The sequence below is a fragment of the Paramormyrops kingsleyae genome, chromosome 5 (genome assembly GCF_048594095.1).
Source record: "Paramormyrops kingsleyae isolate MSU_618 chromosome 5, PKINGS_0.4, whole genome shotgun sequence".
NCBI lineage: Eukaryota > Metazoa > Chordata > Actinopteri > Osteoglossiformes > Mormyridae > Paramormyrops > Paramormyrops kingsleyae.
The window spans coordinates 38,289,008-38,311,244 of NC_132801.1; the positions used below are offsets into that span (position 1 = coordinate 38,289,008).

At 43.6% G+C, this 22,237-nt stretch overlaps 1 protein-coding gene across 1 annotated transcript; it reads left to right on the forward strand.

Moving 5' to 3' along the window:
* Positions 1-5,080: 5,080 nt before the first annotated feature.
* gfap (glial fibrillary acidic protein) lies at positions 5,081-21,293 on the forward strand. Its single transcript, XM_023799856.2, has 9 exons — positions 5,081-5,582; positions 10,577-10,637; positions 11,673-11,768; positions 13,161-13,322; positions 13,883-14,008; positions 15,855-16,075; positions 16,607-16,650; positions 18,365-18,450; positions 19,852-21,293. Exons 1-9 carry the CDS (start codon positions 5,101-5,103, stop codon positions 19,891-19,893), a joined length of 1,320 nt encoding a protein of 439 aa, XP_023655624.1. The 5' UTR covers positions 5,081-5,100; the 3' UTR covers positions 19,894-21,293.
* Positions 21,294-22,237: the final 944 nt, after the last annotated feature.

Sequence of the window (22,237 nt, forward strand, 5' to 3'; positions counted from 1 at the left end):
CTTTGTTCACTTGGGTCGAGCCCCAATATTTTGTCCTTTTGTCCTTTTTGTTTAGACTAGCATGATTGTGCTATGACCTAAGAAACGGTACTGAGGTGTATGCTAATTCTCCATGTGGGAGCCCCTCCCAGTGGGCCTTTTTCAGCCTTTCATTCCCATAGTTGCTTTGGGGGGGTACTCTGGGAACAAAAATAAGACGATGTTCTTAGGGTTCGCTCCAGTTGTTGTTTGTTAATTTACTCACATTGCAGTGATAAAGGTACAATCCTAAACATACATTAATGTCTCTTCACAGGTCGGGAAAATGTCAAAACCCTATTTGGTTGCATATTTCTATCTGAGATCAAGATCTGGCTGGTCTCTGCTGATTGTGACATCACCTCCATCTTCGTACTTAAAACCCCATTAAGATAAATCATCACCCAAGCAGCTCAGCTGTCTTGTTTCTGGGAAGATGGGCCTTGTTTGTCCCTGGGTCGCCATTGCTCTCTTTCACCGGGCTCTTGTCTTCCTCAGATAGCTATTATGCGCTTTGAACAGTGGATTCTTTCTACTTTTTCTCTTGCATTAGTGAGCTACAGAGGTGTCTCTCTGTTTGCCTTTGTCACCCGATGTCGTCGGGATTTCTCACCGCATGATATTCCTTGCGGCCCAGAGTAGTGAAGTTTTCTTTGCCTGTTAGTGTGACTAACGAGTTGTCTGTAAAGATCTCCTAGTGGCTTGGCTTTTGTGCAGAGCCTGACCTGCCAGCGCCCAGCCTTTAGTGCTGACCAGCAGATCCCTGGACTCCCGCGAGCCTGCAGACTCCCATTGTTTTGCACCAGACTTCATTGTACCAGTCTGTTTCAGTTAATCCTTTGAGTGGTACTCTCCCGGTACACAGACAAAAACAGCAGTGACAGAGCCCATCCATAATGGGCATGGTTTATTGGACATGCCAGCTGCCTGTAAAACCTTGGTACCTGGTACCACAATATGGTTCTTATTAGAATCCAGGGATATGCTGATTTTGGGGTTTTCACGGTGGGTGTGGATGTTTCTGCATGTCCATTTTTTTCCGGGAAAAGTTCTCCTTGCAGGCACAATAGTACTCTTCTCTAAAATGTTTCAGGATTCCACAGAAGACTCTATCATCGAGACACCGTGGAGAAGTAGGCCGTCAGGCGGCCATTCACTGTGGAGGGTTGCACTGAGGACCAAACCTCTCCTTCACCTTCTGCAGCTATGTCAGCCGACTGGCTGGAGCCAACAAGCAGCCCAAGTGGAATTACAATTCCCCTCCATGTTTATCTGCTCCAGTGTGAGCCGTTCATGTCGGAGCCATGAATCAGTGGCTTCACTCGACCCTGCACAGACTTAAAGGGCACAGAGAGGCACTTTGGCTCCCTACCAAAACCCAGCAAAGGCATACATTCTCCTGCACTACTGCAATGGAAAGCTCCCAGGCCTGATCGTCCGGCTCCACCTCAATCAAACTCTCCCACGTCTAGATGCTTCCCTGCCGGGAGGGATTGCCTCAGAGACCGAATCTGAGGCAACTTGTACTGGGGACGCAAACATTCAAAGGGTAGCTAAATTTGTGCACCAATAATGATGAGACCACACCGTTAATCCCCAGGCTTTAAAACATAGATGACTGTGGAGTGCCACTGATTTCAGTTCCATAAACAACAATGAGGGATGCCACCCCCCCTCACCACCACCACTACCCATCCCATTTAAAGCACAAAGCCAGGTTCAAACTCAGGCGCATTTTGAATGGGGAGGTTCTGGCCACATGCACGAAGGCCCCTCATTGGTCAGAAAGCAGTGTAGATATTTTTCCTTTATGGGCGGACATGGGAAGCAATGGATGGACAATTAGGAGAGGAGATATTGTGCTATCTAGACCAGAGAATGGGCCCTGAACCAAGAGCATTGAATGGTGTGAGCCATGCTTTTTGGCATCACCTGGCTTAGTCAAAATATCAACCAATAAAAATCTCCACCTAATTATGGAGAGTGCATCCAAGATTTAGTTCCCTTCATATAACCTGAAACAAACATATAGTTTTGACAAATTCTTAGGTACAACAGTCATCGATTTGGAAACAGCTGAACTTTCAGTGGTGGACTCAGATCTGGGGAGCAGGCTTGTATTTCATTTTGTTGACTGATACCCTACATGCTGGACAAATTGCTGCCTCTCTCTCTCTTTCAGCTTCACTCGGGAATCCACTGAGAGATTGACTCATACTATCTGCCACAATCTCAATATAGTCTCAACTTTTTCCAGAGCTGGACTCAGCAACTGATGTTGTAATAATGAATGTTAATGTAATATAGGAATGTATTCTGAATGGGTTTATTTAAAATTTTGAGAATATCTATTTGCAGTGCAATTACTAGGCTCAGTAGCTAGCACTGTTCCCTCATACCTCCAGGGTAATAGGCTTGATTTCTACTTTTGAGCTCTGTGTTTACAAAATTTGCATGCTTTAAATTGTCCATAGTGTGCGACCCTGTGCCCTGTAACCGACTAGGATTCCTGTCAACCCCTTTCCCTGATTTATGTTTCCTGGGCTAGGATTCAGGTTCAGGTTCAGTTCTTTTTAGTTTATATTGATTCTTATCCACAGCTCTGCTGTTGCAGTGACCCCAGGGGTGGATCAGTGTACAGGCTATCCTAGGCTAATAAGCCAAGGGTCCCAGAAAATATCCGAGTCCCCAGATTGATCTGGCGGTACTCCCCCCACTCAGTAAACTTTACTTCCAGCATCTTCCACCCCAACCATAAGCTTTCCCACTTAAATTTTGAGATCCCTTATTTAAATCGACAACACCTTAATGTCTATGCTGATGTCAGCCTAGGGCCCCCAAATAAGTTTAGCTGCCCCTGCAATGACCCCAGAGTGCCTGTGATCTGTCCCTTTTTTATTGCACATATTTTTTGTAACTGGCATCCCATCCAAGGTATACCCCAGCACTGTGCCCCGTGCTGGCTGGGATCTGCTCCAGCCCTCCCTGTGATCCTGACCAGGATAATTGGTCAGAAGATATATGGATATTTTCTGTGTTGACTTCAATACTCTCACTACTTTTAATACTTTATTACGTAAGTTCCAGTTAAGAAATGACACCTGGTGAAACCGGGACATTTTGTAAACTTTGGTGAGAAAAGTCAATTGCATCTGAGATAAAAGACTCAGCAGACATCTTCAAAAAGTAAGTCAACTGAATTGCCTCTGACTCTTTTGAAGTCTTTTGTCTTGGCTTACCATGGAAACTGGTGAAAAGCTATTGAAACTGTCCTCTGTTAGTCTTTTAAGAGGTTGTTTAGTTCATGTGAGTCCCAAAGGCATCAACACATCACCACACACACAAAAACATCCCTCCCACGCCTTTCAGAGCAGCCCGTGCTTGTTGCTATGTAGTTTTAGCTTCTGAGGGAATTTGTGAAATCATACAGTATTTAACTTTAGTTAAGCAATTTAATCAATTCATTTATGATTAATGATGAGACATAATTAATTATGAACCGTGTTGGAATTGTGTCAGTGGTCACTGGGGGTGGGGGGGGGGGGTAGGAAGTGGGCAGCTGGACCATGACGTGAAAGTGTAGCAAATGGAAGACCAGGCCTCTAACCATATTCACCGAGATAATAGCTTCTTCTATAAATAAAATAATCTGGGGAGTTACACACTTGATATAAGACAAGATTATTGGGGGGGGGGGGGGGGTTAGTGGTACAATCATTTTTAATCAGTGTTTGAATTGAGATCCAAGACCTCCCCAGGTGAAATGGAAAAAACCCTTGGCTAATTGCTATTTTTTTTTTTTTTTATTATTTTTTCCTCCTCCTCCACCCCCCCTCTGCGGAGGACTACTTTATTTGTATTTATTTATTTATTTATTTTTTTATTTATTTTATATTTTTATTTGGTTCCTCAAAAGAAGGAGAGGGAGGGGGGGGGAAACAAAGGAGAAGAAGGGGGGAAGAGAGAGAGAGGGAGAGAGAGGAAAAGAAAAAAGAAAGAAAAAAGAATCAAACAATTAACAAGGACAGATAAAAAGTTTTTGTTTTGGTATTTTTTGCTTATAATCATAACAATTTGAACTATATATTCATCCATCCATCCATGTTCTGAAACTGCTTGTCATACTCAGGGTTGTGGCTGGTCCAGAGCATATAGGTACAAGGCAGGAACCACCCAGAATGGAGTACCAACCCATTGCAGGGCACACCCACACATGCAGCCAATTTGGCAACTTAACTTGATATATTTGGCAACTTAACCTCAGTGTGTTTTTGGACTGTGGGAGGAAACCAGAGCCCCCCCCCAGAGAACCCCATGATGACATGGTGAGAACTCTACACATGGAGCCATGGCAGAAAACCCCCATCCCAGAGGTGTGAGGCGAAAGTGCTAACCACTGCACCACCATGCCACCTTCCATATGGTGATGTGCTTATATTTTGTATTACAATATACCGTAAGAGTTCAATATTTCATTTTGGTGTTTATTCACATTTTTACTTTAGTTCATGAAGTTACTTAAGATAATATCTGCAATATTATTATACATTCACACTCTGAAAATGATACATTCTACACCCGTCTTAATAGATGCATGTACACAGTGTGATTAGCGTTACTCTATATGTTAGCCACGTCACCCACAGAATCCTAATGTGTGATTTCATGGTAATCCCACAACTTACAGTAACATTTCAGTCTGCAAAGCATGAAGGCACTGACCTCCATGTGACTCACCTCTCGATTATAACAGAGAGCGCTCTGGCTCACAGTTCCCACTTGCTGTGTTTTTTTCTGCTCCTTTCTTCTCCTGTGCTTGCGTGAGCGACCGTTGAATTGCCATCAGACTAAATGCTATTCATGTGTGGCAAACAGAGCCAGGAAACGTTTGGCGCTGATTGGAAGAGCACAAAGAAATCTCTGGCTCAGAGGATGCGACCCCCCCATCCCCACCCACAGCACCCCCTATCCACACACTCTAATCCAGCACTCCCCCCATGACCAGGCCCAATTCTGCGGGGGGGGGGGGGGGGTCTGTCCCTATAAAAGCCCTTAGAAACTGTCCGACCTTACTTACTAGCAATGGAGAGTCAGAGAGTGGCATCGTCCTACAGGAAGCGCTTTGGGGGTCAGGGCAGCGCTGGGGGCCGCACCAGCCTGTCGTCCAGCCGGTACTCCCTGCTTAGTAGCCCCCGGTCAGTTCGTCTTTCAGGAGGGACCCTGCTGCTGGGCGCCGGCACCTCCGACCGACTGGATTTCTCGGCGGACTCGCTGCTGAAGGCGCAGTACCGTGAGACGCGCACCAACGAGAAGGTGGAGTTGATGGGCCTGAATGACCGCTTCGCCAGCTACATCGAGAAGGTGCGCTTCCTGGAGCAGCAGAACAAGGTGCTGGTGGCCGAGCTGAACCAGCTGCGGGGCAAGGAGCCAAGCCGCCTCGGGGACATCTACCAGGAGGAGTTGCGGGAGCTGCGCAAGCAAGTGGACGGCCTGAATGCAGGCAAGGCGCGCCTGGAGATCGAGAGGGACAACCTGGCGGCAGATCTGGCTGCACTCAAGCAGAAGTAAGGAGGGAGCGAGAACTGCACGTGTGTGTGGGGGGCAACTACAGCAAAGTCAGTTCTGCTGGCGAATGTGTCACCCTGATAAGATCCAAGAGTTTATTGTCTTATGCACAGTCCGTTGTGCTATATAGTGAAAATCATACTCTGCACATCCTTCTGAGCACCAGTAAACACAAATTGCACACAGGTTAACAATACAAATTAAGGTGGTAAAGGCAGAGTACAGATAAACCCTAACTCCATAAGATAAAGCGTAAGAGGAGAATTATGACAATGAATACATAATCACAGAGTAATGTAAATATATAATGTAAACATTGTGCGTTTTACGAAGAAGTGGCCAGTCCCATGTGCCATTTTAAGCTGATAAGACTCATAAAAACAGCCCTTTGAGGCACAGTTTGCCTGTACTTTCACGCTCATAGCTAAAGTAACACCTGAATGACATGTTATCACACCTGTTGTGTGGGATCACAAGGGACCCCACAAAAAAACGACATATTAGGCTGCAGTTAGAGTATCTTGTTCTCCAGCAGAGCTGCATACAGTCTGGCTTAGTTGAGGTTCATGTTGATGTTTCATTCATTCCAAAATGAGTTGATATGAATAAACATCAAAGACTTTTAGGGCGAGTAGCACTGTTTCCTCACACCTCAAAGGCTGAGCCTTCACCTCTGCTCTGAATGTGTATATGTGGAGTTTGCGGGTTCTCGTGTTGTGTGGGTTTCCTCTCACAGTCTAAAGATATGTAGTTAGACTAATTGGTGTCCATAAAATTGCCCATTGTGTGTGTGCCCTGCGGTGACTGGCATCCTGCTCAGGGTATAACACTGCCTTGTGCCCTGCAGTGCCTGGGATAGACTCCAGGCCTCTCTTTGAGACCCTGACCAGGGTAAGTGGTTAGAATATGAAAGAATGAATGAAAAAATTTAGAATGCATATAGAACAGATGCCAGTTCTGTATTCATTGTTGCCAGTTATCTTCTGTATCATAAATATGGCACCGTGTTCAGAGTTATTGAGTGATTATCTGAGTTTGGTGTTTTCCAGAACTACTTATTCAGCAAGTTTGGCAAAATAAGCAACTTGCCTGTTTGAACTGTTCAGCAAAGACCTGAGGTACTATGAGAGCAAATGACCCCAGATTCCTGCCCTCCTTATTTATTATGGGAAGTTCCCTCCCCTCCTGCTCTGAATGCTAAGTTATTCAGACAGATGCTGTGAGCTCTTTTCACCACACAATGGGGTGGCCTGGTCTTTGTATGCTGGCAGTTGTGGGATACGCCGTCTCCTTTTTTTCATATTATGGTCTGCATTTTCACACGGGCACACTCTGTTGTCAAAGGGGATAAAAATGTTGATTAGGTCTCCCCAACAGGCCTGTAGTTCGATTTGCTGATGATCATTATATGTGAGTTTTATTCAGTTTTTATTTATTTTACACCTACTAGTTTTCCTCAGAGATGATAGTACACGCTCAGAGTAGACCTCATGTACACAGCTCCCAGTATCATGGGCCAAGGAGTATACTGGCTTAACGTTCTCCTCAGCCACTCTTAGATTGCTTAGCTTCTCTATGAATCACTCAGAGAACGTCATGTTATCTAAATTTTATTTGTGCAAACTTTTAGTGCCAAATTTGTGTGAAATTACAGAGTATAACAAATCTATATGTACTCTTCAAATATGCCTTTTGAATCCATTAATATAATTTAAACTGTAGGTGAAAGATTAGCCATTTGCCTTATTTAAGGTTGATACTGTTTATTTTGATGTTCCAGCAACTATACAAGAGAATATTTAAAAATCAAAAAGGACAGTCACATTTCTTGAGGTAATCTTTAAGTTCTCACTTAAAGCAAATAAGCAAATTAAGAGCTCTGCTGAAATGGAAAGCAGCACTCTCTATGACTCTGGCCTGTGAGCACTGCTGGCTGATCCCTTCTGGCTGATCCCTGCTCGCTGATCCCATCTGGTTGATTCCCCCAGTACTGAGATATATGCTCCTAAAAGTTCCAGCAGCCAGAAAAGTCTTCACATGCATGCAGCATGAGGTAAAGTGAGGAAATACATCAGCCTAATGGAAGGGAAACAAAGGCAGACATTAGAAGAGCTCTCTAACCCAGATGCTGGTGCTGTTATCCAGAGTTGCATCCAGTATAACCCCCAATGTGGGGGATTACATCGCACTGGGTGGTCACAGCAGCCTTTCCGGACACACTTTGTCACAACGTGCAGGGCACAGACCAATGGGCACATGGAGAGGCATTTGAAACAACAGCATCGAAACAAAATAATGACAGAACTAGGGAAACTACTCTGACGTGGACTTAAATACAGAGAACTAATGAAAATAACTCGAAACAGCTGATGACACGGGGATTCCACATGAGGTAAATGAGGGGGGCGTGGCACACAGGAGGATCGGTCGAACGGGGTGTGACAGAACCCCCCCCCCCCCCCAAGGCGTGCACACCGGTTTCAGGGGAGCAAAGGACGAGACCAGGAACACAACACGGGAGGAAGACCAACACACAAAACAGACACAAGGACAACAACCCAGACAACAACTGACAAACTACGGGGAACGCAGACAAACACAGGGGCACCAAAAATGGAGACACAGGGAACAGCAACTGGAGGAATGAAGGGACCAAGAGTGAACACAGGCGAAACAGAGGGATGAGGAGAAAACACCGGGGACACAAAACCAGGGGGCAGAGGAGCGAGGAGTGGGGGGAAACAGGGAGCCAGAGGGAACCCCCGCTGGCACGGGGTAGAAGCCGCAGGGGCAGCAGGCGGCTGAGAGGCCAGAGCAGGAGAGACCCTCGGCGAGCGTGACGGAGGAACCGGTGGGAACATCGGAGGGGGTGAGGAGGGTAGGCAGAGGGACCAATACAGGGGGGCGAGGAGGAAGGTGAAGGGGACATCGGCAGAGGGGAGGAGGAAGCAGAAGCCGCAGTAGGAGAAGGCGTAGCCACAGCCGACCAAGGCGCAGGCAAACGGCGAGTTTAGCTGGGGGACCCGCAGGTGGCCGACAAGGCGTCAGAGGCAGGACTGCAGCCGGCCAAAGAGGCACCGCAGGTGGAACCGAAGGTGACCCTCGAGCCGAAGCCAGGGGGACCACAGGCGACCACTGAGCTGAAACAGGATGACCTGTAGGCGACTGCCAAGTCAGAGCCAAGGGAACCAAAGGCGAGCCAGGGGGCAGGGTGGGCGGGATCTGACCCTGGCCTAGGTGTCTTCTCCCTTTGTGGGGTCCTATTCAAGCTCCTCCTCCATCTCCACTAAGGGAGGCACTGGGTGGTCACAGCAGCCTTTCCGGACACACTTTGTCACAACGTGCAGGGCACAGACCAGGGAAGCAGGAGAAGGAGATGAGGACTTGGGTAAAAAAGGTTTTTAATGGGCACACGGAGAGGCATATGAAACCACAGTGTCGAAACAATACAATGACAGAACTAGGGAAACATACTCTGATGTGGACTTAAATACACAGAACTAATGAAAACAACTTGAAACAGATGATGATATGGGGATTCCACACGAGGTTAACGAGGGGGGCGTGGCACACAGGAGGATTGGATGAGCGGGGTGTGACACCCTTCACATCCAATAGCCCAGCCTGGGGTTTTGTCTCATAATGTTATATGATAATACCACAAAAATGTGTGCCCTGTATCTTGTTCTTTGTTTTGTTCCAAGAGGATTTTCCATGCAAAGGTTCCTACAGAATCCTACAGCCTAGTGTGGCTCTAGTACCAGCCCTGTAGGTGGTGCTATGCTCTCCATAGCTATAGACTATAGATTTTGTTTCTACCAACCAGTTGAGCATAAATGAGTCACATTCACAGTGTACTCAGCTGGTTAGTAGAAACAAATATTTGGTCTGGATGTGTACTCCCTGGACCTGAAATACTCAATGCTGCATACAGCATATGATTTTAGTTTGTAGGAGGATACTGATGAATAGTGAAACACATCCACCCATCGACCCGGTACACTGCACTGTCAGAAACGAGACCTGTAACACATGGAAGAAAACGGACAAATTCAAAGGGAAGCAGCTAGGGAACATGGGACTTTGGGCTTAAGAATCTGGGTTCATGGGACTGAATAAAAAATTGCCCCTTCTCCCAGCAAGAGGAAGTAGGAGGATTTTATAAGCAGTGGGACTGATTGTCACCTTCCATCACCTCTTCCCTAAAGATCCACACATGTATAATTTCCCATTTAGTGGCAGTTTATAATACATTTTCAATATGAAAATCAAGCATCTTTTGAACTAAGTATTGACCATACACCCCAGGCTAGTCTCATGTATATTCTATGTGCATTTAACCTCCCCCATTTCAGCCTACAGATGGGTCCCTTGTAAGGGAACAGACAATGACCATGTATTTGTGGGGTTCTGGGTAATGTGAGGATGGTGTCAGACACTGGAGCCGCTACACAACCAGCAGCTACAGGACCTCAGAGGCGTCTCTCAGACGCTGATAAAACCACCTGTTATTTTGACCATAAGGGGAAATTCAATTTTATAAAAATCTGTGAATGCAATAAAAAGTAAAGATGCCAAAATTCTTGTATTTAGTTTACAAATGGTTAGGGATGGGTAACTATTAAGGCTGTCATTGTTGGGATTAGGGTTATGCACATAGAAATTTGTGGACGGTCCCCATAAAGATTTAGATACCTAATCTGTGTCTGTGTGTGTGTGCGCGCACGTGTGAATGAGCGGTCCCCATAAGGATATGTTTACCCTACATGTGCGTGTGTGTGTGTGTATATATATATATATGTATTGTTAATGAGGAGTGTAGACCAGTAATGAAATTTTATCTACATGTACAACTGGGGTGATTTCCAGAGCAATTGCACATATTCTGGATTATTTGTCAGGTTTTAGAGAAATAAACTATCTGCTCTAAGTATGACCCACTAGTAATGTAATGTCACATCTAAACTGAGCTTTTTTTTTTTCCTCCTATCAGGTTGCAGGATGAAATGAACCAGCGGGCAGAGGCAGAAAACAACGTCAATGCCTTCAGACATGTGAGCATGCCCACTGCCCCCTCCCCCACCCCCACTGCCGTCACTCTAATACTGCACTGTTTGACTGGCTGATGCTTCACCCCCACAAATGGCTCCTGCTTAAGCTCAAAGTGGCAGGAATTTTAGGAACTGTAGCAGCTCAGATTGAAAACTGATTGACAGGAACGAAACAGCAGGTAGTTATTAAAGGCACAATGTCGCAGTGGGCTTGCGTTCATAGTGGGGTACTGCAGGGTTCAATTTTAGGACCACTATTGTTCCTAATTTACATTAATGATATTGACATATCTAGAGTAAACTGGTAAAATTTGCAGACGACACCAAGGTGGGTGATGTAGCAGATACTTAACTAGCAGCACAGAGGCCACAACGTGATCTTGATTTAATAAGCGACTGGCCTGATACCTGGCAGATGAAATTTAATGTAGATAAATGTAAGGTAATCCATGCAGGGAGCAGAAATATAAAGTACAGTTATTTTATGGGTTCCTCTGAAATAAAGGTAGCTGATTTTGAGAAAGATCTCGGTGTATGTTGATGCTTCCATGTCCCACTCTCGCCAGTGTGGGGAAGCAATAAAAACGGGCAATAGAATGTTGGGTTACATCTCTAGGTGTGTGGAGTTTAATTCAAGGGAGGTGAGGCTACAATAATATAATTCCTTGGTATGACCACACCGAGAATATTGTGTGCAGGTTTGGCCGCCATTCCTTAAAAAGGACATTGATGTCTTGGAAACGGTGCAACATAGGGCTACAAGAATGATTCCTGGTCTTAGAGATATGGCTTATGAGGAGAAGTTAGCTGAGCTGAATCTGTTCAGCTACGAGCAAAGGAGACTAAGGGAGGACATGATCCAGGCATATAAGATTCTAACAGGTCTGGATGCTGTTCAGCCAAATGGCTATTTCAGTATTAGTTTAAATACTAGTACTCGTGGCCATAGATGGAAATTAGCAGAAGAGTATTTTAAAAAGAATTTGAGAAATCACTTGTCCCCTCCTCCTCTCACATATACTCGGGGCCTTTCTGAAGGATGTGGACGAGGCGGCCTTGAACCGCGTTCAGCTGGAGAGGAAGATCGATGCCTTGCAGGATGAGATAAACTTCCTGAAGAAGATTCACGAGGAGGTGAGAGACCCTTGCCACCCCCGCTCAACCAGGCACACAAAGCTCACAGCGATCACAACACAATGACACAATTGCAGCTCCTACAACGGTATCTGCTTCCTGTGCACTTAATCACTCACCCTGATTTCTTCACAGTGAAATTACTTTCAATTAAATCTCAGTTTAGTAAACAATGAATGGAACTTGTAGAAGGCAAAAAATCCATAATCGTTGTCAGAAACATGTGACTATGACTGAGAATAAAAGGTTCCTGGTTAAACTTACACATGGCGTCATAGTTTGACTTATCTTTTGTATATCTTTTATCTTGTAGTTTGTGTATCTTTATGTTTATCTATACTATTTATTGCACTGACATTGACGCCTGCACCAATGAGAATTCCTTGTAGGTACTTGCCAAATAATAAGAAAGATTCTGATTCTGATTCTGAAATAGAGTTTGATATTGGGAAAATTTGTTTTTAAATGAATAAAGTTTTTATAATTTAATATTTAGCTATTAATCTAATTAAATATTTACCAAAAATTTTGGTATGGGTATTACGGTTCGGTACACATATGTATCGAACCAACGCGGGGAACCTTTCCATCTTTGTGTGTTTGTGTATTTCCCCCAAATCACATTCGGAAAGGAGCGGATGAAGCCATGCTGCTACACATGCACGCATAGTTATTGAGAATACAGACAAGCAAGAACTTGAAGATCTTCAACTGCTGCACCATAATGGATATTTATTTTGTTACACTTTGTATGTTTTGAGACAATATTTATGTTGCATTGTTCTAATATGAAGCTGAAAGCTACTAATGTGAATACAATACAGTTACTTTTACCCCCGCTGTACTGAAAACTTACTGAACTGTGACTTCAAAACCGAGGTACATACCGAACTGTGATTTTTGTGTCCCGATACACCCCTAATCAGGAGTATCTCTTTTATCTGTTGAGAATTAGTTTGGGTTTATAACGTTTTGAACCTTTCATGTTGTTTTGAGGAATAGTGTGAAATATTTCGATCCCCTCTTGCTCTTGTAAAATGCATTGCCATTCCTCTGTGTAGTACCTACTTTGGAAACAGAAACATTATTTTTAACCCACTATATAATCAACTTATGCAGGATATAATAACATTCAACTCCCATATAAATATTTCTCAGAAACTGCTAACAAATTAGAAGTAGCTACATGGTTTGCTTTATTCTGATATTTCTCACCAAAAGAAGTACCTCAATCGTTTTGATAAAATAATTTTTTGCAAAGGCGGAAGGTTGTTTCCACTCTGGCATTTCCTGTCTGACAACACACAGTACGGGAGCACGGTCCCTGCATTCCACTGCACTCCACTGCAGTGCACCTTGCCTTTCATATGTGCTGTGCTGGGTTTCCCCTAGGAGCTGCGTGAGCTGCAGGAGCAGCTGATGGCCCAGCAGGTTCATGTGGACATCGACATGTCCAAACCTGACCTGACAGCCGCTCTGAAGGACATCCGGCTCCAGTATGAAGCCATGGCAGCCTCCAATATGCAGGAGACAGAGGAGCTGTACCGCTCCAAGGTCTGCATTAAGCTCCCCACCCATGTTCCCTCTTTGCTCTCTGTTTCCATAAGTCTCCTTCAGGGGGGTCTTCATTTAGAGGAACCTGGTTCTTATGAAGGTGGCTCCAGTGGCTGTCATCTCACACCTATAGTGCTGGGGCTTCTCAGCCCATCTTTGCATGTTGAGTTTCCTCCTGCTGTCCAGAATGCATGGTTAGGTGAAGTAGCATCTCTAAACTGCCCATAGATTGTCAGTGCCTGTGTGGCCTGCCGTCCAGGGTCTACCCTTTGTTTCCTGGAACAGGTTCCAAGCTTTCTATGATCCAGTCATAGTAAGATTGGTCAGAAGATGGATGGATTAGACTAAAGTACTCTGTGTAAAACGTCAGTGCTGCCCTTATGGTACAACTGGAAAGTTACAGTAAACCACAATTCTGTGGGTAGAAAGGTGATATGTGTGACAATTAAATCTGTTTTGTTCACCAGTTTTCAGCAAATCCTCAGTTTAAGCACCAGCTTGGCCTGTTTTTTTATGACTTAGCAGAGCCCAGTTTAACAGTGTGCTTTCAACTTGTTCAGTTCGCCGATTTGACTGATGCAGCCAACCGTAATGGAGAAGCACTGAGGCAGGCCAAGCAGGAGGCCAATGAATACCGCCGGCAGATCCAGGCTCTGACCTGTGACCTGGAAGCCCTTCGTGGAACTGTGAGTGTCCGCCAAGCAGCTCCATGTAGGACACATTCCTGTTCTATTTCAGTGAATAAGGCTTTGGGTGGCACTGCAGTCTAGAGAAGAACATTATATTGTTTCTTAAATTATTGGGTAATTTCAACAATTGTTAATTTTAACATACATTATTATTGTTATATGTTTGCTTTCCTCATTAATGTAAATATACGCTGCTCAAAAAAACACTTTGAAAACATATCAGATCTCAATGGGAAAAAAAATCATGCTGGATATCTATACTGATATGAACTGGGTGATGTGTTAGGAATGAAAGGATACCACATCGTTTGATGGAAATGAAAATGATCAACCTACAGAGGGCTGAATTCTAAGTGACCCCCAAAAATCATAGTGAAAAAATGATGCAGCAGGCTAGTCCATTTTGCCGAAATTTCATTGTAGCAACTCAAAATCGTACTCAGTAGTTTGTATGGCCCCCACGTGCCTGTATGCATGCCTGACAATGTCAGGGCATCCTCCTAATGAGATGACGGATGGTGTGCTGGGGGATATCATCCCAGATCTGGACCAGGGCATCACTAAACTCCTCGACAGTCTGATGTGCAACCTGGAGGTGTCGGATGGACTGTAACATAATGTCCCAGAGGTGTTCCATTAGATTTAGGTCAGGCACGCGTGGGAGCCAGTCAATGGTATCAATTCCCTCATTCTCCAGGAACTGCCTGCATACTCTCACCACATGAGGCCAGGCATTGTCATGCACCAGGAGGAACCCAGGACCTACTGCACCAGCATAGGGTCTGACAATGGGTCCAAGGATATCATCCCGATATCTAATGATAGTCAAGGTGCTATTGTCTAGCCTGTAGAGGTCTGGGCATCCCTCCATCACTGACTCACCACCAAAATGGTCATGCTGAACAATGTTGCAGGCAGCATAACTTTCTCCACAGCTTCTCCAGACCCTTTCACATCTGTAACATGTGCTCAAGGTGAACCTGCTCTCATCTGTGAAAAGCACAGGGTGCCAATGGTGGACCTGCCAATTCTGGTATTCTATGGCAAATGCCAATCGAACTCCATGGTGCCGGGCAGTGAGCATAGGGTTCACTGGAGGACGTCAGGCCCTCAGGCCACTCTCATGAAATCTGTTTCTGATTGTGTGGTCAGAAACATTCACATCAGTGGCCTGCTAGAGGTAATTTTGTATGGCTTTAGCAGTGCTCAACTTGCGCAAAGGAGCAGATGCTGGTCCTGCTGTTGGGTTAAGGACCTTCTACTTTCCAGCTCCAGCTGTCCAGCTCTCCTACAGTTAATACCTGTCTCATGGAATCTCCTCCATGCCATTGAGACTTTGCTGTGAACCTTCTGGCAATGGCACGTATGGATGTGCCATCCTGAAGGAATTGGACTACCTGTGCAACCTCTGTAGGGTCCAGGTATCGCCTCATGCTACCAGTAGTGACACTGATCATAGCCAAATGCAAAACTAGTGAAAAAACAGTCAGAAAAGATGAGGAAGGAAAAAATGTCAGTGGCCCCCACCTGTTAAACCATTCCTGTTTTGGGGGTCGTCTCATTGTTGCACCTCTATTGCACCTGTTGTTAATTTCACCAAAGCAGCTGAAACTGATTATCAACCCCCTCTGCTACTTAAGTGACCAGATTAATATCCCAGAAGTGTAACTGACTTGATGCTGTACTCTGATTAAAATGTGTTCCTTTAATTTTTTTAAGCAGTGTATATTAGACCAGCTCAAAGTGGCACAAAGACAATGGCCCTGGAATCTGTGCTCTTCAGGTTACAGAGGTTGCATACTGAAACTGAAAGTGTAAGATGGAATCTCTCTGGGTCTTGTAGAATGATTCTCTGGAGCGGCAGCTGCGTGACATGGAAGACCGCTTTGCTGTGGAGACAACCAACTACCATGAGAACATGGGTCGCCTGGAAGATGAGATCCAGACACTGAAGGAGGAGATGGCCCGCCACCTGCAGGAGTACCAAGACCTTCTCAACGTCAAGCTGGCTCTGGACATCGAAATTGCCACCTACCGCAAGCTCCTGGAGGGAGAGGAGAACCGGTGAGAGGGGAAAAATTAATGGGAAGAGAGGAGGAGTTCACAGTGAATGGAAAGGAAGAACCTGATCATGTAAAGGAGTTTTCACTCGTGGGATAAACATCAACAATGACAGCAACAACAGTCAAGGGCAGCAACAGTGTTAGTTGAAAGGGGGAGGAGATTGTGATCACATAAGAAACGAACAGATAGGAGGATGTAGGACTGATGAGAGGATGAATTTTGAGAGGCATAAGTGAGAAGGATTGAAAGCATACTGGTTTGAAAAGATGGAAGGTGCTTATATAACAAAAGAGACATAGAGACCAGGACGAACGGATGAAAATCACAGCAGATGATAACAGAGACTAGGGCCGATGTAAGACAAAGCAGAGAAGCAAAGGCTTTTTTATAAAGTTATTCATAACCAGGGAAAAGGCCAGCCAGTTTTAGCACTCAGTTTATGAGGAATGATGCAACAGAACACGCTTAGTGTTAGAGTGAAGGACGTGGGGAGATTTTCTTAACTCAGTCCAGGTTGTGTCTCCTTTCCAGGATCACTGTCCCAATACAAAGCTTCTCCAACCTTCAAATCAGAGGTAAGACATCGATGACCACAGAAGCACATGGCCCACTCTGCACAGAAGGATCAGACTCACAATGGGAACCTTCAACTTTCCAAACTATGAATTTTTTTGAGAAGTTAAGTGCATCATGAGGGAGCAGTATTTGTTTAGGGTGCACCTGGCCCTGTAAAATGGCCTCATATTTCTTGAACGTTATACAACCATGCAGTGCAAGCACCAGACTGAATGACTCCCATGAGGATGCTGCCCGTACTAACAGACAGAGTGGGTCGCAGGCATATTGTGGTGTAAACCCATCCAGATGTAGGAAGCATGACTCATCAGATTATATTACTTTTATACATCGAGGTATTGTGCTCCTTACACGGTTATGCTATTTTATGTGTTGGCCTTGGGTACAAGCAGTTCCTGAATGGCAACCCTGCCATAAATCCCAGCCCTGTGATGCTCGCAATGTATCGTTTTTGACATGAGGTCACAGAGGTGCTGATTCAATTCTATGGTCATTTTTGAGATCATTGCTATGTTTAGCAATGATCTTGTTAAGTGTCCATCTATACATGCTGTTACCATTGTTCCACTGTTCCAGTGCAGATTTTCTTTGTATGCATGTGGCACCACGACTATTCCCCCTGACTCCACTAAATAATTTTGCCGTTTTTATGACTGATGCACCTGCAGCTCTGGCACAGACTCTTTGGAACCCCTTTTAGTTGCCTTGACTTCCTTGGAAAATTCACATCAAAGTGCTGATTGTAAGATCATATTTATAGCTGACACATACCGCTAATTTGCAATTAGCATTACAAGACTCAATAGCTGCATTTGTAATTATATGTATTAGACTCTGTTATGTGGTATTTCTGTTATTTTGTCCAAACCCTGTAAGTGTATACACAGCGAAAGAGGTCATAGTAATTAAAAGCTGTTTTAGGCATATTTCAGAACAATGTCATTCCCTCAGGTTAGCCAAATAATGCTATTTCACGCTTTTTTACATGCTGAAGGACAGCTCTACTCAAACTGGTAATACTTTGTGGTCCTTCACTTTTTTGCATGATCTGTCATACAGTATTTACAGAAATCACACTATGTCATATTTGCCAAGTTATAGTATGTGAGCCCATTTAACAAAAAGTGAATGCTAAGTGAATGAGTGCATTATATTTCATATATTCTTGTCTTTTCCCAATTTGCAAATGTTTAATTTTACAACATAAAAATATACCCCACCTCCAATTTTGTTTCTAAAACATATATTTTTAAAATATCTCTCTCTCTGTTGAACTATTCCTGTAATGCAGGCCTAGTACCTCCATTTATAATGGTTTTGAAAAATGGTGCTACAAAGGGTACAACAGAGCTTGTGTGAAGTTGTTTATTTCTCAAAACAAGCACCCTATTGTAAGGAGAGAATGTGAGAAAACCAGCAAATCACTTACTGCACTCAATCTTCAAACATGTCCCTGTGTAAACAGAAAAGCATTGTCGCTATAAGTTAAACTGTCTTATATACTGTCAAATTGTCTTTCCTTTGCCAAAAACAAAATCTACAACTAATAATACATAATTGCCTCGGGTTCAATAGGTTTACTAACTAGCAATTACTATTAATAATAAAAACTATTAAATATAATTTTAGCCATCTGTGTGTACATAAGTATTTAATGGCAGATGTGTAAACAGCCCTTCACATGTTAAATCTCTTTTATAACCTCTCTCCCAGAGTCCAGCCTGGACACCAAACTCTCCCCTGAGGCCCACGTGAAGAGGAGCATCCTGGTGAGGACTGTAGAAACAAGAGACGGGGAGGTAATGTCCATAGTGCAGCCGTCTTCACCTCCACACTAACCTCTGCGCAAGCAACAAACACTAAATGCAGCATTTACGGTGCAGCCACATGTGCTGCTCTGGAGGCTGTATTTTTCAAAACCCATCTTAATTTATTGCTTCGTTAGAGTTCTTTTTCGTTTTTTGTATTTGTAGCCCAAAGGGCATTACAACTGACTGAACTTTCCCCATTTTTCCAGCAGAGGTCCCCATGCAAATTAATAACTAATACTGCTCTTACATGCATTGATTATGTGAACCAGAACCTGCTGAGATTCACCAGGAAACAAAACAGGAAAATGCAATTTATTCACTTATAAAAATGCTTTAAAGTTAAATTATATAACACTTTGAGGTTCACACAGAGGAGATTTTACAAGGCCCTAGGCAAAAAAAACCATGGGGCCCACCAACTCACCCCAATATAACATTATATTATTCCATATAAATAATATAAATAATTTAATACAGGCAGTCCCCGGTTTAATAACTTATGGACAACTCGTACTTATGAACAGTCTGTCACAAAGGCTATTATATTTTAAACTTGTGTTAAATACAATTGTTTGTAATAATGAATGCGCTTACTACTTTCTGACGTTCATGAAAACATTTTGCACAGCTTCAGCAGTTCGTCAGTTTGAGATACAGTACAGTTCCGTGTGTAATCACTTTTATTTATTATTATTATATTATAATTCTTATTATTATGTATAGTATTGTTATTTTTCAGACTTACCTACAAATGCGTCTTAAAGACAGACTTAGGGAACAGATTTCCTTCGTAACCTGGGCATTGCCTATAATCACAAGTCATTTTCACTTTATTTTCACTGCAGTATACTATGTAATCGGCCACCCTTGGGGGCACCTTCCCAGCTCAGGGGCCCAGGAAATTGCCTGCTTTGCTATCCAAAAGCAACACCTCTGGGCACACAATGTTCTGTTGCTGTGGTCAATACATAGAGACACAAGCACATATATGCACATGCTCAATACACAGACACACATGCACATATATGCACATGCTCTATATACAGACACACATGCACATATATGCACATGCTCTATACACAGACACACACGCGCAGATATGTGCATGCTTGATATACAGACACACACGCGCAGATATGCGCATGCTCGATATACAGACACACACGTGCAGATATGCACATGCTCCATATACAGAAACACACGCACAGATATGCACATGCTCGATATACAGACACACACACACAGATATGCACATGCTCGATATACAGACACACATGTGCAGAAATGCACATGCTCAATATGCACACACACATAAACAGTTATGCACATGTTTACAGCTCTCACCCACAAACTGGGTCAATCAGCACTCTCATGTCTTTTGTGTTTCAGATCATTAAAGAGTCCATGGCTGAGAGGAAGGACATGCCCTAATCGTCTATTGATGTCTTCGCTCAACCTTCGCAATTTAAAACTAGGCTGCTGTGACATTCCATCCCCATCTCAGAAATACATCCTCCTCTCATTCCCAGTCTAATATCACTCATGCCAATCAACAGGACCACCTCCCCCCAACCATAATGCACACACAGAGGTACACACACATTCTCATACAGACATAAATGCCAGCTAAGGTCTGTGGTTGTGTTGAGTGTTTGTCTTAAAAAGAAATGGAATTTTCCTACTGTTACTTGCATAGGCTAGCTTGTGCAAAGATGGTTTAGCAGACAGATGTGAAGCTCAGATGTGAAGCTGGTTTTTGCTGCCCTGCCTTAACAACAGTGTTAAGTAGCAGTGGAGACTTGGGTTGCGTTAAGGTCTTTTTGGAGAGCAAGCTATTGTTATAGGAAGTGTTTGTGTAGATTGATAGGACAACTGGGGGAAATCATGGCTAGTTGGAACTCGGATATGGGCGCTTTGTCCTTGACTTTGAAATTTGCATGTGTTTGTTTGTAGGGTGAAGTAGGTTGTAGTAGCCAGTTACACCCCCCTCCCCCTTTGCAATTATTCCTCATGTCTTTCTTGACAATTTTAAAATATGTCCTATTTTGCCATCCCTCCATTTTCCCGCTGCCTTCTCTGTCAATGCTGCTGTTGTCCATCTGAAGGGAACACGGGACTGTTGGAGTGGTGGTTCAGGTTCCTGAGATACAGGAACCAGGAACTCCATTGTAGTACTGGGAATTGTTCAGTCAGCCCCAGTGTACACATACATGAACAAAAGCATTAGGACCTCGAAACTTATGTCCGTTAAACAAACTGTCGTATAAAAATCTTATCTACATTCCAGTCTTTGCACTCAGCCTACCACTTGGATCAGCTGGCATCTTCTAGGTACTTCTATGTCCAAGGGATATGACCTGTGAAGACAGGTCCAGAGACATTTCTAGATAGCATCGCATATTTGTGACCCTGTCTGGTTGAATCCCTAATCATTGGATAGAGGATTCTATCAGAATACTGGAGACACAAAGAAATGCATTTATTTAGAGACACTGAAGTATTAGTGAGAAGTAGAGTTTTCTAAATTCTTCATTCACCTTCTTTGCCAAAATATGCCTGCAACAAGTCATGACTGGCATTGTTCTACTTTCTTTTGTTCTTCTCCTATCCATTCATCATCTCCTTCTACCCCTCTCAGTCACAGCTATTTAGACTAAACTTGACAGCAGACTTTATGAGATTCCAGAAACTTCTAGCAGAGCACACCTGAACGCTGATAATCTACTGTCTGAAGCTATAAGAAATAAAATGACCAAAATAACCATCTTACTCTTAGGTGTGCGGAAAGTTTAACCTATTAACAAAAATAATAAAAAAAAACATTTAATTCACCTTGATAATATATATTGTGTATTTTTTTATTTCAGGGAATACGGGTGTCTTTGTTGCATTCACTGGTTATATAGTTATTATTAGACCTTCCAAGGTTTTTGTCACTCTCCGCTAAATGTGGGGCTAGCTTCATCAATCTAGGGAAACACAGGGCATTTATTTTCCATGTGCTTGTGCTTATTAGCACTGCCCACCCAGATAATGGGATACATATCAGGCACAGGGAAATAGGCACAGCAGTGGAAAATGCCTCATTTGATTCTGAGAATCATACTCATATTCAAGACCTTTCTACTCTTTTGTGGTGAACATATGGTAACATCTACTGCATGGCCGCTTATTCAGAAGGGGATTTTGTTCTGGGCCTCCACACTTCCACCTGCATCCATAATTGCTTTTTCTTTGTCTAGTTGCCCAAATTGGAGCAAGAAGAACATTGAAGAAAGTCTGATTGTTTGCAACACACATTCATTAGTTAAATTCACTTCTTATGCACAAATTTTCCAGAGCTTTAGATGAATGACTGAAGCCTTTTAGTTCAGTAACAATAACACTGTGAAATCAAGATGGTACAAGGCTCACCTGACATTCAGGCACTGAACAGGGCAGCTGCTGCAGATGTGCGAATATGTGCTGGTTTCTGAGTGTCAGGCACTGAGAGTTGTGGCTTATCAAAAGAAGGAACACGTCTTCGCATTCAAGCAATGTAGTAGATAAACAGAAAATCCTACTCTGAAAATGAAAATGGACAGGCCTTATGATGTAAAGGACCTATCTGTGTATATCTGCCTGTAGCTTATTCAGTAATTTTTATGTGCAATGTATAGAGATGGCATCTTAATTCTTTAAAGTGAATTACTTGGACACCAGCTACCAGGTAAGAAGTAGATGAGAGATGTAGGCATGAGAAAGTTGTCTACTTAGTCTTTCAGAATAACCCTCA

Bases quoted from the DNA above. Each gene is read 5' to 3' on its own strand.
- gfap (XM_023799856.2), top strand. From the start codon at position 5,101: ATGGAGAGTCAGAGAGTGGCATCGTCCTACAGGAAGCGCTTTGGGGGT. The intron at 16,076-16,606 runs GTGAGAGGGGAA...TCTCCTTTCCAG, and splicing joins CTGGAGGGAGAGGAGAACCG to GATCACTGTCCCAATACAAA. The intron at 16,651-18,364 runs GTAAGACATCGA...CCTCTCTCCCAG, and splicing joins CTCCAACCTTCAAATCAGAG to AGTCCAGCCTGGACACCAAA.